This window comes from Podarcis raffonei, chromosome 10, assembly GCF_027172205.1.
Source record: "Podarcis raffonei isolate rPodRaf1 chromosome 10, rPodRaf1.pri, whole genome shotgun sequence".
Taxonomy (NCBI): Eukaryota; Metazoa; Chordata; class Lepidosauria; order Squamata; family Lacertidae; genus Podarcis; species Podarcis raffonei.
Genome location: NC_070611.1, coordinates 61,365,255 through 61,382,416, shown reverse-complemented (window position 1 = coordinate 61,382,416; position 17,162 = coordinate 61,365,255). Strand labels below are relative to the sequence as shown.

Below are 17,162 nucleotides of genomic sequence, written 5' to 3'. Positions count from 1 at the left end.
GCGTTTGGGAGCCAAGGTATGACTGTACTCTAAAAAATAGTTTTTAAAAACACTACAAAAACAACAACTGGAAACAGGTGTTCATTCTGTACTGTTTTTAAACCTAAGGCATAGCCTTTTGCATTTAGCTGAAAAAACTTCTTTTTTTAAAAAAAGCATTCAGTTGTTTCCAGAAAGAACACATGGAGGGCTGTGATGTATCTCAACAATGATGCTGTTCCATAGGCCAGGGGCAGCCAGACTCAAAGCCCTGCTCCAAATTATCCCTAGGACCTTTATGGTAGAGGGCCAGTAAGAAATCATCATCATATGGGGCTGAAGTGGGAGGGCAGAATCATCCCAAAATGGGCATGGGGAAATTGCACCAGCTAATAATTCCCCATTGCTGCTATTGCCTTCCTTCCTTTCGTTGAATTTCTGTGTTAGCCCCAGTTATTGGGTGCCTTGCAGTTTCTATTAGGGACAGAGGGAGCAGGATATAAATGTGTTTTGAACTGTGGAACAGCAGTGGGTCCCCTGTAGGTTCCTCAGATCACCTGATCTAGCTGGGCTGCCAAGCGATGACACGCCTTCATTGGGACAAACGATCAAATTTGCAATGGGCAAATCTGTCAATTTCAATTCCTCAGTTTCACATGTTTCCAGTCTTTAGTTCTCCACATCATTTCTGATTTATTTTATTTAAAAAAACAAAACACCACAATTTTAATGTGAGTTTTCCTTAATATACACATGTTTGGATGGAATATTGCTAAATATACATTTATTTATTTATTTATTTTGCAAACCACTCTCACCTGAAAAAAGCAGATAATGGGGTAAAGTGTCCATTAAATGCATATATTAAGTGAAAATGTGTGTTTTTATGGGCACTTTGCCCCACTATGTGAATTTTTGTATTTGTTTCTTGGCTGGAGAACTGCATTACAAAATTCAGAGAAGTGCGAATTCGAACGGAAGCTTGTGCTTTGGGTCTCCTGTTGTTTCAGAGAATTCAGAATAGGTAGGCTTACCTCTAAATGTGAACTGAATCCAATTATTCCTGCATCCCATAGCCTTTAGTCCCTCCTGCCTCTGTTGCAGTGGGGTGGATTGTATGGACGAAGACACCCGGGTGCAACCCAGCCAGATGGACGGGGTATAAATAATAAAATAATAAATAATGCCATATTGCCTATTCTACACTTGATCTTAGCCAAAAGGCCGAGAAGCGATGCCATATTGCCTATTCTGAGCCTACACTGGTACCTTACAGTCTATGTGGGTGTTTAGTTCCTCTACAGCCATGTGTTTGCTGCAAGGAAAAATAAGCTCTCCAGTATTTTCCTCCAGTAATTGTGATGCTCGTAGGTTGCAATATTTATTAATTTCAGAAGATCTATATACCACTGGATTGTAATAAAACCTCAAAGGTATTTAGAAAATGGTCAGTAAGCCACACACCCCAGTTAAAACAATTACCTGAAACATTCAAAAAATAATAAGTAAAATAAATGATAAGCTAAACAGATCTGGGTTAATTTTCCACAGAATGCACACTTGACAAATCCCAGCTAATCCTGGTCTTGAAAGCACATTTTATCTGTGGGTGCCTGTTTATTGCATTCACGTGGTGGAAGGGAATTATACGTACACCTAAAACTGCAGTGTGTGGAGAGGTCCTTTGGAGGCCAGTGAAAAGTTATGGGTTCTGCAGAACAGAGCAACTTTGAAACTTGATATTATTTACCAAAATGACACACCGCTATTAGGCAGCTACCTTTCTGTTCATAGCACTTAATATTTTAGACATCAGGTTCTAAATGCAGCTGACTCGCTTACTGCAACTGTTGAAAACGATAAATCTCAGCTGCCCCCAGATATAACAGTGGGCGGGTAAGCATTTATTTTGTAGAGCTCTTGGCTAGAGTTTTCCCCCTGCCTTGCACTGACAGATGCCAATCTGACCTTTTGCAAAGCTCATCTACTTTTCCAAGCCTCCCCCCCCCCACCCACTGAGGAATGGGAAGAGTGGATGTGGATAACATTTGAAATCAGTGTATCCTATCCTATCTCTCATTTGCCTGTAACTAAATGGGGCGCGTAGGCTGCTGCAGTATAGACAAGCTTTCCATTTACAATTAAACAAAGCCAGGTTTCTTTCATATAAATAAGATACAGAGTCACGGTTTTATGTGTTTCACGTGTTTTCTTTGGAGAAAGTCCCACAGATTTCAGTGGAATTTTAATTTCAGTTAGTTCTCCCTGGAGCACAAGTTAAAGTTTCTGATAGAAGCAGTGATTACAAACCAAATTTCTTTTTTAACTTCTGAGAGTTGCATCATCATTCCCAATATTTGCTCGCAATGTTTTTCTCCCTTTTGTCTTTACCCTGTTAAAACTTGACATGTAATCTCCTTGGTGCAGGGACCGCCACCTCGTTTAAACTGTAAAACCAGCACGAGCACTGCCACAATATTAATAGGTTACACAGTGTGTAAGATTCAGATCCAGATAATTGTTAAATAAAGAATTAAAACATCAAGGAGTATTGTTGAAGAAAGTGAATTCTCCCCTTTGTGACTTGCAGAGAAACCTCCACCTGACATATTTCAGTCTCTGAATTTAAAAGGAAAGATGGTTTGCATCTGTGTGCTAATATTCAAAGATACAGGGCAAACGAGGTGGCGGTCCCTGCCCCGTGTGTGCTGATGACAGGACAGCTCTAAATGCATTTGCTTTCTGACTTTGTGGCATTGACACGTCTCGACACAATGCCTATATGCTGGAGAAGTGGAATAGGACTGAGGAAGCATGAGTTCTTTGAGCACTGCCATCAAAATATGCTTGAAATGAAATTTTTTAGCCAGCTGGGAGAAGCAGCTGAGAAATCTTGAGGGAAGCAGTAAGACTGGTGGTTGTTGTTATGGGGGGGGGCACACCAGCAGGTTGCAGGCCTAACTGGAAACCAAGTGTACATTAATGCAGCTGTTTAGTGGAGCTGGCATGTGGTGTGTGTTACCTGCCTCTCACCAGCATTTGCTCTTGTGTTTGGGGGAGTCCGCAGCTGGTGAGGAAATGGTGCTGTGGGCAAAGTAAATTGGAGAACCTAGGAAACCAGTATATACCAAATCGGTCTATTTCTCCACTTAGTTTGGTATTGTCTACACAAACGCGGGTGGCGCTGTGGGTTAAACCACAGAGCCTAGGGCTTGCCGTTCAGAAGGTCGGCAGTTTGAATCCCCGCGACGGGGTGAGCTCCCGTTGCTCGGTCCCAGCTTCTGCCAACCTAGTAGTTCGAAAGCACGTCAAAGTGCAAGTAGATAAATAGGTACCACTCTGGTGGGAAGGTAAACGGCATTTCCGTGCGCTGCTCTGGTTCTACAGAAGTGGCTTAGTCATGTTGGCCACATGACTTGGAAGGTGTACACTGGCTCCCTCGGCCAATAAAGCGAGATGAGCGCTGCAACCCCAGAGTCGGCCACGACTGGACCTAATGGTCAGGGGTCCCTTTACCCTTTACCTTTTACACGGACTGGCAGAGGCTCTCTCCAGGGTTTCAGGCTGGAAGACTTTTCCAGCCCTTCCTGGAGATGGTGAGGATCAAATCTGGGACTTTTGGTGTGCAAAGTCAATGTTCTTCCCTTGAGCTGTGGAATGGTTAAAGTCTCTGAGCTGTTTTTCAGTTAAGCAAGAAAAGTTGACTAGGCAGTAGGGATGGGTGATATATCGTCCAAAACCAGTTTTAAGTCCATCTCATGAAATCAGTTTCATAATTTTTGAATTGGCAATATATCATAAATCATGGTGTGTGTGTGTATGTGTGCTATGCAAAAATCACAATGCAGGAAAAACAATGAAGCCAGCCAGTGCCTCTACATAGCTCCATTCTTATTTCAGACATTGTGACATATCAGTATATTGTGATGTTTAGCTGGTGATATATCATGATGTTGAAAACCAGATATTGCCCAGCGCTACCTTTCATGAAGGTTGTGGGAAAGTGGATAGAGAGCCATTTTTTCTCTCCCATTATCATAATGCTAGAACTTTGGGTCAGGCATTTATACTACTGGCTAGAAGTTTCAAGAGAGGAGCAAAAGAAGCATTTCTTCACACATAAGTAATTTGCAGGATTTATTCCCAAAAGATGTGGTGACTTTAAAAAGGGCTTAGCCATGATGGACATATCTATCAATGGTCCTTGGTCGTGATGGGTCTATGCAGTGCCGGATTTATGTATAAGCTAAACAAGTTATAGCTTAGAACCCCACTCTCTTGGGGCCCCCAAAAAATTTAAAGGGAAAAAACTGGATGTACATTTCCAAAATGCAAGATAAAAAGCAAATAAAATAAAACCTGCATACAGCGACAGTGTTTTGTGTTGTGTAGGCTCCTGTTTGTTATGTGCAAATGGCTTTAGATACCTATTAGGCCATAAATTACCATATAGCATATATTCAACACAAAAAACAGCGACAATTTGTTGTTGACAAAGGACAGCTGGACATATAAAGGGCCCCATTACCTTCAGTAGCTTAGGGCCTCATCAAACCTAAATCCGGCCCTGGGTCTATGAAACTTTTCAGTTCTGAAGCACTATGCCATTGGATAACAGTTGCTAGCGGGTGACATTGGGGAAGGCCTGGTGCCTTCTTGCACCGTGTGGGGTTTTTTTGTAGGCACATGGAAAGCCACTCTCTGAAGGACTAAGATGCTGGGCTAGAAAGACCTCCATTCTGATCCAGCAGGAATCTCCTTACACTCCGGCTATGGACAAGACATGCCACTGCGCTTCATTCAAAACAACATTGGGAGATCCAAATAATGTTCATTCTGCAATTGCAGAGAATCAATATTTGTCTACTCTTTGGAACTCCCCGCGCACTGATATTAAGCAGTTGTTTTTTCTGTATTGGCTTCGGTGGCTGCTAAAACCTTTGTTGTTTCCACAATCCTACCCAGGCATGTAATATTATGATGCACAATAGTTTTAAGATGGATGATTCTATTTACATTTGAAAATGTTATCTTTAACAATGCTTTTGATACTAATTTATGTATATATATTTAAACGAGTATTTTAGACCATCCTTTGTGAACAGCGTACAAGTTTTTAAAATTGAGTAAACACTACACAAATTTTGTTAAACGGGTAAAAATAAATAAACATGTGATCTGGAGCGGGGCTTCCCAAACTTGGGTCTCCATCCACCTGTTTTTAGACGATAGTTCCCATCATTCCTGACGCTGCTCTTGCTAACTAGGGATGATGGGAGTTGTAGTCCAAAAAAAACAGATGGAGACCCAAGTTTGGGAAACCCTGGTCTGGAGAAACATCCAAGGAATTTCAAAGAAAGAGGAAAGCTCTGATAAGTTTCAGTTTGGGGGCAAAGGATCCTGTTCTGGGCATCCCTTGGCTGTGTCACCTGACATCCTCTTTTCCCTCTCTCCTTCTCTTCTCGTTTCAGGTATACAAATGCTCTCTGTCCAGCCAGACACCAAACCGAAAGGTTGTGCTGGCTGCAACCGTAAGATCAAAGACAGGTATCTCCTAAAGGCCCTGGACAAATACTGGCATGAGGACTGCCTGAAGTGTGCCTGCTGCGACTGCCGTTTGGGGGAGGTAGGCTCTACCTTGTACACCAAAGCCAACCTTATCCTGTGCCGCAGAGACTACCTGAGGTAGGACTTTGCTCTTTCTACACACCTCGTACATGTGCCACACTTCCAACTCCTGCTAGGTCCTTTCCCCTCGCGCAGTCTGGTGCACCACTGTCACTACGGATACTTTTCCACCTGGCTGCACCACAACAAGCATACAAATGGTGCTCAGAGTGGAGAAATGGCTTCGTAGGCTCATTCTCGGGCCTTGTGCCCTCATAAGGAAGATGTTTTTCCTAAGTGCTATGCTGAGAGGGTTTTTTTTAGGAATGTGTCTTTGACTGTGCAACCTTTCTACAAACAGTGGTGGTAGGCTGGGATCATAAATAGCTTTATTTAAAATGAAAGATCTGCATAAATCCTATTTCTGTTTTCCTCTGGACAAGCAGCTTACCCACATGATAAAAATAGGCCTCCGTTTCTGGACTGTACCAGTTCTGATGGCTGAAGGATGTACCGTATTTTTCGCTCTATAACACGCACCCGACCATAACACGCACGTAGTTTTTAGAGGAGGAAAATCTGTAGGCATGCCACCCGTAGGCATTCCCTCCATAACACGCACAGACATTTCCCCTTACTTTTTAGGAGGAAAAAAGTGAGTGTTATGGTGCAAAAAATACGGTATGTGTTTGTGTATTTCCCCCTCAGTGAGGGGGAATCCAGACCAATGGAAACTTAGCATGTCTGGGAGAATTGTAGACCAGAATATTTCTCTTGGACCAGTTGCAGAACTGTACTCAAGGTTATGCAGCTGTTAATATTCTTTAATACTGTTAATACTTATTAATAACTCTTTATTAAGCTTGGGTTCAAAAATTGCCTTCTCCTCCTAATTCCCTGTAATGAATGGTGGCACAATGTTGACCTTTCATCTTAAGCTGAACCACTTAATTTTTTACCCTGAGAGTATCTGGAGCTTATTTTACAGAGCACCCAACCCTAGTTTCACTTCATCTGCATTTGTTTCCAGTAAGTTCCCAGCAGCAGGTTATATACCATGCAGCAGGTACTATGTACATTTTGGAAGATGTCAAATCGTTTGTTCCATCCACTCGCCCGCTTCCTCAAGGACCATAGTTCCTATTCCAAACAGTTAATTAACTGCCACAAAGGATAGCTCTTTAACTATCTGCACTGAACAGTACACATTTAATTCCTAGCAGTCCCTACTAGGCTACAACTAGGCCTCTCATCTCCCTATGTTGGCGCAGAAGCCTTTTCAGTGTATTGTGAGTTCAGTGGCCCGCTTAGGCTGTACTAGGTAAACTGCTATCTCTACAAATGTTGTTTTTCGGGTTGCTGGGATATAGTTGTATTTGTAGACCCTGCGATCGTCTTCTGAGACCCTTCTTCATGTGCCCTGTCCACAAGAAGTCTGGAGGGTGGCAACACGAGAACGGGCCTTTTCTCTGGTGGCTCCTCATTTGCAGAATGCTCTCCTTCATTACATATCTTTAGGTGGCAGGCAAAAACATCCATTTTCTCTCAGGCCTTTGGCTAATTAAACAGTCTAGGGTCTTTTAAACTGTGTGTGTTGGGGGTGGGGAGTATTTTGTTTGCTGTTATGTCATGTATTTTTGAGTTTTTATACTTTAAACCACCCTTTGATCTTCTGATGAAGGGTAGCATATAAATTAAACAAACGAACAATCTCTTAATTTAATTCTCTAAGCAAATAACACTTTGGGCTAAGTTAATTGCGTTCGAACATTATGTATTTGGGGGAAAACTGTCCCTATGCAGTCTGCGCCACCCCACCCCCACAAGTGATCTGAATGCATGAGCCAATCACTCATATATGTCAACCTTGGGAATTTTCTGTCTGTCTCAGGCTGAGAACAGATGTGGTGTGGTTGAAGAGGAATCAGAGAATTGATACCAGCTTGAAAGAGGATTAGCTGCATGCAGTATATACATTCACGTCACTTTTGGCAAATTGGCGTTGCTGGTTTTTTGAAACCCCACAAAAACCTGCAACACCTATTTGTTAGAGGCAGCAGGTAGGCAAAAAACTGAGGTCAAAATTAGAGAATTCACTCCCACAAGAAGTAGTGATGACTACCAAACATGCTCCACACCCAAACATCTTTTCCTGTCCATTCTTTGGGTAGGTTTTACGTGCCCCCATCCGCCACCCCGACAAATTGTGGTGAAGAAAGTGTTGGCCCCGAACCCAGGCCTACTCCCAAGTGATGAAGTCTGACTGGAGTGGAATAAAGCTCCCAGCTTCACATGAGAACTGGCACCTTTGGTCCAGCCCCCTTTCCCCGATCTAGCCTTGTCTCTTCCCCATCGTGATCACTTGCTTATACTTAAATGCGCTATTTATGTTAAACTTCAAGTTGATGCACTTAACGTAATTGCAGACAGTCATTTGCCTCATTGCGCCCGTATGTACTTAGCTATGCAGTGAACCTGTAAAAAGAAATCTCCATTTTTATGCTAATCCGGGAGGTAAAGTGTGCTCCCTTTTGTAGGCAAATAAGCTTTCATATTTAGTCACTGACTTGATAGGGATATGAGGAACGAATTGTCTATGCTAATGACTGCATTAGGGTTAGGTTGCAGCTTCGCTCTACCTCCTTTAGAGGCTTTTAAAAAATCCCTTCCTGTATTTTAAGCATCTCGAACACGGTGTTACACACACCTGTGTACTTCTAATTCGTGGCGCTCTCTAGAGGCATGCAGGTTCTGTACCAAATGCCTTCCTCTTTCCCTTAATCGTAACACTCAAGAGAGTTTGCAGAGAAGGAGGTGAAATTTCAGGTACTTGGGTCCTATGTTGTTCAGGGCTTTAAACCCTTGAATTTGGCCCGGAAATAAACTGGAAACCAGTGCAGCTGTTTCAAAACCCCAGCCAGTGATCTGGCTGCCGTCTCTGGGAAGTCCACAAACAAAGCATGAGGGCATTAATCCTCTCTCAAGCTTGTTCTTCAGCAATGCCCTCTTTGAACCTAGAGGTGACATATAGCTATTGATGACTTCTAGCTACCAGTAGCCTTATCCTTCCCGGTTTTTCTCCATTTCCCTTGAAAAGCCACATAGTTTTGATTGCAGTCACCACGTCTTGTGGTAGCAAAACTATAACAACCTAATTCCTCATTTACCTCAGGGGGACTGTAGTATCCAACCTCTATTAATATTCTGCCAACTAGTCAAATATTGGGATTCTCCTTGTGACCTTCATTGACTTCTCTTCCGCACATGAGGATGCAACTAGTAATTTTCATTGGACCACGTCAGATTCTTTGTTTTTTTTAAAAATAGTGTTCATTAGCGTTTCCAGTTTTGGAAATATGAATGAGGTTAGCACTAGTTTGTGGTGCCTTTTGAGGAGAGAGTGGGCCAGTGAGATAATTGATTTCTGTTGAAGTGGTTTGTTTGTTTTCAAATGGTTAACACTGAATTGTGGGTCACCTTTCATGGAACACTTAGAGATGTCCATCCAAAGTCTGAAACAACATTTTGAATGGAAGTCTAAAACGGCCTCCCCCCTCTTTAATTTGAGTGCTTTGTTTCAGGAATTAATGTGGGTTCATCGATCTTTCTGGTGCACTTCTGTGGTGCCCTTTTTAAGTTGGACAGGTAAATGTTGGGTATTTGTGGAGCTTTAACGGTGGGTTTTATTATTGGGATTTTGCCATGAGTTGTCAAGGTGTCTGAAGAACAGTCCATAACAATAAATGCAACTCCTAGAGTTGTGGAACTGAATTACCCTCTCTTCCCCCATTATTGTTTCTCTTAAATTTAGGAATAGTTTTTAAGCTAGCTGATGAGTAGAAAAATTTCCAGAATCAAAGCTTAATAAATACAATTTACAAAGTGTAGTTGGATACAGATTAGCTGAAGGTCTCCTATTTAAATTCTCAGTATGATGGACGTATTGATACTTTGTGATATTTTTCTCTCAAGCAGTAGTTCTAAATTTTCTGTGTCCAGGGATACTGTTCCTGCTGAAGAACTTCCACATACCCACCACTGAGGGCAATGCAGAGGTTTTGGGAGTGTATTTTAGAGCAGCCTGTTCCAAACTTGGGTCCTCAGGTGTTGTTGGACTGCAACTCCCATCATCCCTAGTCAGCAGGGGGCGGACAAGTGTGGCTTATAGATTCCACAAGTTGGGTGCAAACTTTCCTGTTTGGTATCAACAGTCTTGCATTCCACCAGGAAATCTTGAAGACCCTAGTATAGTTCAGGTACGGAGCGCTTTCCTCTGAGTGCGCTGTTGACCACTGCAAAAGTCCCAGGGTTCTCTGGGAAAGAGGGGCGTAAGCTTTAAGTCTGTGGCGTGGAGATGAGAATTGCTAGTCCGGAGTCCATGTTACTTGCTTTTCACAATTCCTTCCCCTAGAAGAGGGGTGGGCTCTACGTGGAAACTAAGCATAGTCTCTAGGGATGCCCGAGGAATTCAATTTTTTTGTGAATTCCAATGTGAATTGGCCTGATCTGGGCCTTCTGGGCTTATACGTGGATTGGATTGTACTTACTCTTCAGATTTTGCACTTCTCCCAAATTTGCAATACCGTACATTACAACTGTCTTCAGCTAAGAACTTGTAACATGTTGTACAATGCATAATTTAGTATCAAGTATGAGTTAGACGTACATTGAGATAAAAACATAATTATGTGCAGTGCTATTTTTCTAGAAAAGAGGTGCCGTAACTCGCCATGAACACCTCCCTTGTTCTCTCTCTTAGAATGGCAATGACACCCGCTTAAGAGGTGCTGGAACTAAGTTCTGGCAAGTTCCAGCTGAAAGACAGCCCTCATTATGTGTTTACATGTGAATTTTCATGTGGATTTAAGACACAAATTAAAAACAGGATGGGATGGATTTAGGAATGAGTGCTTGCAAAGTGACACAAACTAGAAATAGGCTGATCCCTCCGGCTCTGCTCATGACAGACAGATCCCTTTCTCCCCCTTAAAACTGGCATATGGCCTATCAAGATCAAATTTGCCATTTAGCCCAACTTTGCATGCAAAAAGTTGCACTTTCAGCCTCCAACATCTTCAGGTATGGTGAGACCTTGGAGAGCTGTTGCCAGAGTGTGGTGGTTGGTCCATTAGGGCAAATGGGGCACTGCCCCACCAACCTGAGTCTGCCCTCAGCCAGCCCCCCAATTGCCTGCCTCCTTACTGAACAACAAGTCCAGAGGGACTTCCTCTGTCTCCATCTCACCTTTGCAGAACATGCTAACAGGAGGGAGAAAACTGGAATGATCTGCCCTACAAATCCCATTGGTCACTTGTCTCCACTGGGCTTTGATGGCCAAGTGGTCTAACTTGGTACAGAACAGTTCTCCATGTCCTAGTTCCACTCCTGTGGCATCCTGGGCCAGTTCCTTTTGCCCCTACGTGTTTGAGGAGCAGATAAGATTTCCAGGCAGCTGCATGGCAGGGCGCTGTGCAGCTCTGCTGCTGAAGTTAGTATCTGGCCATGTGGTATGAAATAGATGAATGCCTGGCAAGTATAGGTAATTCAGTTGCATTAACTAATGAGCTTCATCAGATGCAATGGAAATAACGAAAGTGCAGCTGCACGGAGCTGGTAGCAATGTAGGTCAATCACCCTTTTCACTTTGGGTTTTTAACTAGGCGTACCCTGCTGAGCAGCCAATGACTACAAAGTGCCGTTTCGTTTCCAATTTAATTTTGGCAGCATTTTACCAAAGAGCCGCTATTCTCCCACACGCGCACACACACACATACACGGCTTAAATTATCTTTGCACTCTGAGACTTTAACTCCAATTTGGAGATGCTAAATGTCTCTCTCTCTGTGTGTGTGTCTTAGCAAAGATTATGGTGCCTTTCTAAAACGTGTTTCCCCCCCTTAAAAAAAAAATCCCCTTCTGCATAGAAATTGAATTACTGCACTTTATACAACTGTCATGTTAAATATTCCAGCCATGCACAGGGCTCCTGTAAAGAGGATTATCAAGCTTGAATATGGGGGGAGTTCCCCCCCTGCCCTTTTTGAAAAATACATCTTGAAGCTTAGTGGTCTCTTCCTTCCCCACCCTCTTCTCATGGCCTGTTTAATTAGACTTGTAAATATACTGCTGGGTTCCTCCAAAAAGAAGCTGCTCTCATGACTGATGCAACGCTAACCTGAAAGTTTGGTGGAGGAAGAAATGAGCAAGGCCCTGGCAATTTTTTGAGTATCGAAGGCAGAGCAGACCCCAACGACACGCTGTCTCCTAATAGTTGCAATGAAGCACAGTCAGCTGATAGGGAGAAGGAGGCAGTGCATGGGGAGTGTGAGTTGTATGTTTGGCAGCAGCAGTGGCAGCCATCATCTCTTCCCCTCCTGAGCCTTCTCCCCAGCGGTTCCCCTCTGCTGGAAGACAGTACGTGGTACCTCGGGTTACAGACACTTCAGGTTACATACGCTTCAGGTTACAGACCCCGCTAACCCAGAAATAGTACCTCGGGTTAAGAACTTTACTTCAGGATGAGAACAGAAATCGTGCTCCGGTGGCAGCGTGGCAGCAGCAGCGGGAGGCCCCATTAGCTAAAGTGGTACTTCAGGTTAAGAATGGTTTCAGGTTAAGAACGGACCTCCGGAACGCATTAAGTTCTTAACCCGAGGTACCACTGTACTGTGCGCACCATGCAATCTGCTCCATGCTCCTGGAACCATCTTGCTGGTGGAGTAGAGGGCCTCATCAAGGCCAGATTTAGGTTTGATGAGGCCCTAAGCTACTGAAGGTAATGGGGCCCTTTATATCTCCAGCTGTCTTTTGTCAACAACAAATTGTTGCTGTTTTTTGTGTTGAATATATGCTATATGGTAATTTATGGACCTAATAGGTATCTCAAGCCATTTGCACATGTTGCCACGCAACCAGTCCATGCAGAATGTAGGCACCCTATATATAGATGGGAGCAAACCAGTGATATTTTAGGGAGCAGGCTAGCAGGCAGGGCCCATTGCTTACATCATAGGAGCCTACACAACACAAAATACTGTTGCTGTACGTATGTTTTATTTGTTTTTTGTCTTATATTTTGGAAATGTATGTCCAGTTTCCCCCCCCCTTTACATTTTTGGGCCCCCCTCCAAGAGAGTGGGGCACTAAGCTATAGCTTGTTTAGCTTATACGTAAATCCGGCACTGGGTCTCATCACCAAACACCAGTCTGGTCATCTTCTGCATGGCATATAGACTGGCAAAGGGACCACCTTGTCCTTTGCCTCAGGCGGCAAAAGCTCTTGGTCTTGCCGCATCTCTTTGACATGGATGGAAGTTGCACTTCCTTTCAGTGGAGAACCACCTGGGCATTTGTGGCCTGTAGGTCAAGTCTATCCACCCCCACATGCACACAGTCGGCTGCTTGAGGTAGGGGCTAGAGTTGCACAATATATTGATATAGCATCCCAAACCCGGTTTGAAGTCCATATTGCGATATCGGTTTCATAATTTTTGACCTGGCAATATATCGCAAATCATGACGTGTGTGCGCTTGTGTACTATGCAAAATTACAATGTGGGGAAACCCATGAAGCCAGCCAATGCTCCTCTAGATTCCTGCAGCCCCTGTTTATTCTGCTGGCTCAGCTGTCCCCTGCCTCCTGCAGGGGCAAGCGAATCGCAAGAGCAGGTGCTGGCAAAAGCCACAAAGTGGGAAAAATCATGAAGTCAGCCAATGCCTCTATATAGCTCCATCCTTATTTCAGACACCATGATATATCGGTATAGTCCTGCTTTCTGAAACAGTATCCAGACTGAAGCACAGCCATCGTTTGAAATTTGCGCTTCTCTGAAGTTTGCAGGGCAGTTCTCCAGCCAAGTAAAATGTGCAAAAATGCACAGACTAGGGTAAATGTCCATATAAATGTATGTATTAGTGAAAATAACAATAATGCATTGCAGTAGGGAAAACTATTTTGTAAAAATGTGTGTATTAGCAGAAATGCATACAAAAATATCTACTAAAATGCTGATGAATTGTCACGTGTGTTTTTTTAAGTTAGCAAACTGGTGTGGAGAACTGAAAATACAATTGGGGAAAAATAATTATCTTTATTTCATCAAGTTTATATACTGCAGTTGACAGATATTCCCATTCCTTGCTGTGATCCATGCTATGTTTTGGGTGGGCTTTGGGAAACTCCCCTCCATCCCGTGTCTGTGCCGAAATTCAGATTCTTAGAAAATTCATTACAGGACTGCATGCTACTAGAATCTATGAGAATTATTTACTTGGTACTGTACAAATTTCTTTATTTGGCAATTAATCCATCAATTTTGAGAGCTTTGAGTGGGTAATAAAACACATCAAAATCTGGCCTCAGGAATAATTTGACTAGGTGTCAATGTGGGCTATGGGTGAAAGCGTTTTGCTGTAGAATACTAAGTGATATAAAGAGGATTATTTCTAAGTTCACAAGCACAGTTAAGGCTTGAGTCTACTTATGTGCCCCACTATACACCAAAAATGTATTTGTGCAGCATAATTTTGTAAATATTTGTATGCACATACAAATGTGTATGGGTAGTTTAGGAAACCTGGATTGTATACATAGATGATATTATACGGATGATGCGTGGGAATTGCTTGCATTTTTTATGCAAACTGTTTTTTTAAAAAGTATTCTCATCAAAATCAAGGAATGTGATGGGAATTAGAAAAAAAAATGTGCAGATAACGCTGACATTGAGGTTTTCAGAATATTCCAACCAAAGATACAGCTATCATAACAGCAAGTCTTATCTTCCATTAATTTTTCTAATCGTGTTTAATGTCATCCTAGCCATGATGACTCACTCCCTCTTGTGGCACTGAATTCCATAGTTTAACTATGTGCTGTGTTAAGAAAGACTTCCTTTTCTTCTGCCCATAAAGTCGTGGCTTTGTTGGAGAGGGGGGAACTTATCACTATCCTCTGTCTCCATGCTGTTCATAATCCTACACACACCTCTCATTTCCTCCTCCTCCTTTTGCTTGCTTTCCTCCCCCTAAATTAAATAGTCCAAAATGTTACAACCTTTTCTCATAGGTACATGGCCCCAAAACAATTTTGCCTGCCCTCTTCTGTACCTTTCCAACGCTTTCTCTAACTTTCCCCAGCATGAATGCAGAGGCTCTCAGATTTGTGTAGTAGAACGATCTTGCAGAGTGTAGAGAGATGCGTGTCAGAAGATAACAAGGAGCTGGGAGTTTCTCCCTCCCCAGTGATTACCGTTTCTCTGTGGAAATGACCAAACAGTTTCTTTCTCCAGCTTCTGATTCTGTTGCATCCTTATCTGATTTCTAGAGCAGCCAGGGAGTCCCCATTGTGTGTGAGCAGAACTAAAAATGTGTTCGCATGTAGGGCTGGCTCCAGGTTTGAGGGGCTTCGGGCTCTGGCGGGCCCCCTTCAGGGCCGTCTTTACCCGGGGGTGCAAGGGGTGCGGGGCACCTGGGTGTTGGATTCTGGGGGGCACCCAGCGCTGAAGCCACCTAAGCGTATTGTATTGAGCTGCTATGTGGCAACGGGGCCAGCGGCACCTTTGACACGACTGATCTTGCGCCACCTGCCTGCTAATGCTACTGCAGGGAGAACTCTCTGGAAAGTCTTGCTCACCAAAGCCGGGAGGAGGGGGAGTGACAGGAAAGAGGGAGAGATAGGCAAAAGAGAACGTGCCTATCTAGTGATGGGAGTATGCACAGGATCCAGAAGAAGAACTCTTAAATGCACGCTCACAAGGGCCCTCCCAGCTGTGTGGTGAGCCAGTGTAGTGTAGTGGTTATAATAATAATAATAATAATTTATTATTTATACCCCGCCCATCTGGCTGAGTTTCCCCAGCCACTCTGGGCGGCTCCCAATCAGTGTTAAAAACAGTACAGCGTTACATATTAAAAACTTCCCTGAACAGGGCTGCCTTAAGATGTCTTCTGAATGTCAGGTAATTATTTATCTCTTTGACATCTGATGGGAGGGTGTTACACAGGGCGGACGCCACTACCGAGAAGGCCCTCTGTCTGGTTCCCTGTAGTCTCACTTCTCGCAATGAGGGAACCGCCAGAAGGCCCTCGGCGCTGGATCTCAGTGTCCGGGCTGAACGATGGGGGTGGAGACGCTCCTTCAGGTATACAGGACCGAGGCCGTTTAGGGCTTTAAAGGTCAGCACCAACACTTTGAATCGGTAGATTCGTAATCTGGGGAACCAGGTTCGCATCCCTGCTCCTCCACATGCAGCTGCTGGGTGATCTTGGGCCAGTCACACTTCTTTGAAGTCTCTCAGCCCCACTTACCTCACAGAGTGTTTGTTGTGGGGGAGGAAGGGAAAGGAGAATGTTAGCCGCTTTGAGACTCCTTCGGGTAGTGATAAAGTGGGATATCAAATCCAAACTACTTCTTCTTCTTCTTCTCCTCCTCCTCCTCCTCCTCCTCCTCCTCCTCCTCCTCCTCTAGAAATAAGGTTGCTCCCACAATGAAAGGCTGCCCAAGATGGCTCTCCCACGCATGTGCACAATGCCCACCCATCTCATCTTTCAGACACTTCCCTATGACTGTAAGTGCATGTGTGGAGTCTTTACACCGACTACCAATGTGTTCTTTGTCTTCTTTAGAAAAGCTGGTTTTAAACAACACACACACACACACACACACACACACACACACACAAATAGGCCTGAGCACTATTTATCAAATGATAATAGTGACATAAGGCATAATAAAAGTAAATTTCAGGGCTAAACTAAATTTGGGGGTTCTGGGCGGATCTTTGCACCCCGGCGGCGCATATGTTAAAGACGGCCCTGGCCGCCTTTCAGGTTGATTTGGCGCCTCAGGTTTATTTGGAAGCCACATTGGCTTTAGCACGTAGCCGGCCCACCCATCAGGCAATGTGAGGTCTTCACCTCAGGTGGCAGGATCCACAGGGGCAACAGATCCCAACACAGTTCTTTCCTGGCGGGGAGGTAGGCACCATTTTGTGATTCGCCTCAGGTGCCAAAATATCTCAGGCTGGCCCTGCTGCAGTATCAAAGTGCCCTGAGGTGCTCAGTGTAGCATTATTCTGGAGCACTGTAGGAAAGTAAAATGGAGGCTCATAGACCAGGCTCTAGGGCCAGGGCAGATGTAAGCACTGGTGGACCTTACTGGAGTCCTAGCAGCTGCCTTCGGATGCAAGTCACTGATCCTACACCTATGTACAAGAATCTCTGAACAGTTTCCACCCTACAGTTGGCAAAGGTCTGAGAGTATCCCCAAAGATACTGTCAGCTTTGAATGGGGCTGTGTTAATGGGTCCTTCAGAGGCACTTTAAGCACAGAATGAATCTTTGATTTGAGTGTTGCTTCCTTGTTGACATTATGGGCAGTTTTCCTGACTTTGGTATCTCATTATTTATGTGAAAATATTGTTAATAATATGCCATGGCTGGTATTTGGTGACTTCCTGTAAGAATGTAGGGGTGAAATACTACCTACTTCACACTATTGTGAGTGCGCATGTAAATAAAATTCCCACAATGGTGCTATCTGTGGCATCTGACGTTGTTCTGGCTCTATAATTCTC

General features: G+C 43.8%; 1 protein-coding gene and 1 pseudogene across 5 annotated transcripts in view; one reads left to right on the top strand and one right to left on the bottom strand.

The window, feature by feature from the left end:
* The window catches only part of LMO3 (LIM domain only 3), a 95,246-nt gene that overhangs the window by 17,487 nt on the left and 60,597 nt on the right, over positions 1-17,162 (top strand). For all 5 annotated transcript variants that reach the window (XM_053404555.1, XM_053404557.1, XM_053404556.1 and 2 more), the window contains exon 2: positions 5,451-5,664. In XM_053404555.1, the coding sequence (XP_053260530.1) occupies positions 5,459-5,664 (206 nt within the window). In that variant the 5' untranslated portion in view covers positions 5,451-5,458. The remainder of the gene's footprint in view (positions 1-5,450; positions 5,665-17,162) is intronic.
* Positions 1,134-1,215, bottom strand: LOC128422937 (uncharacterized; annotated as a pseudogene).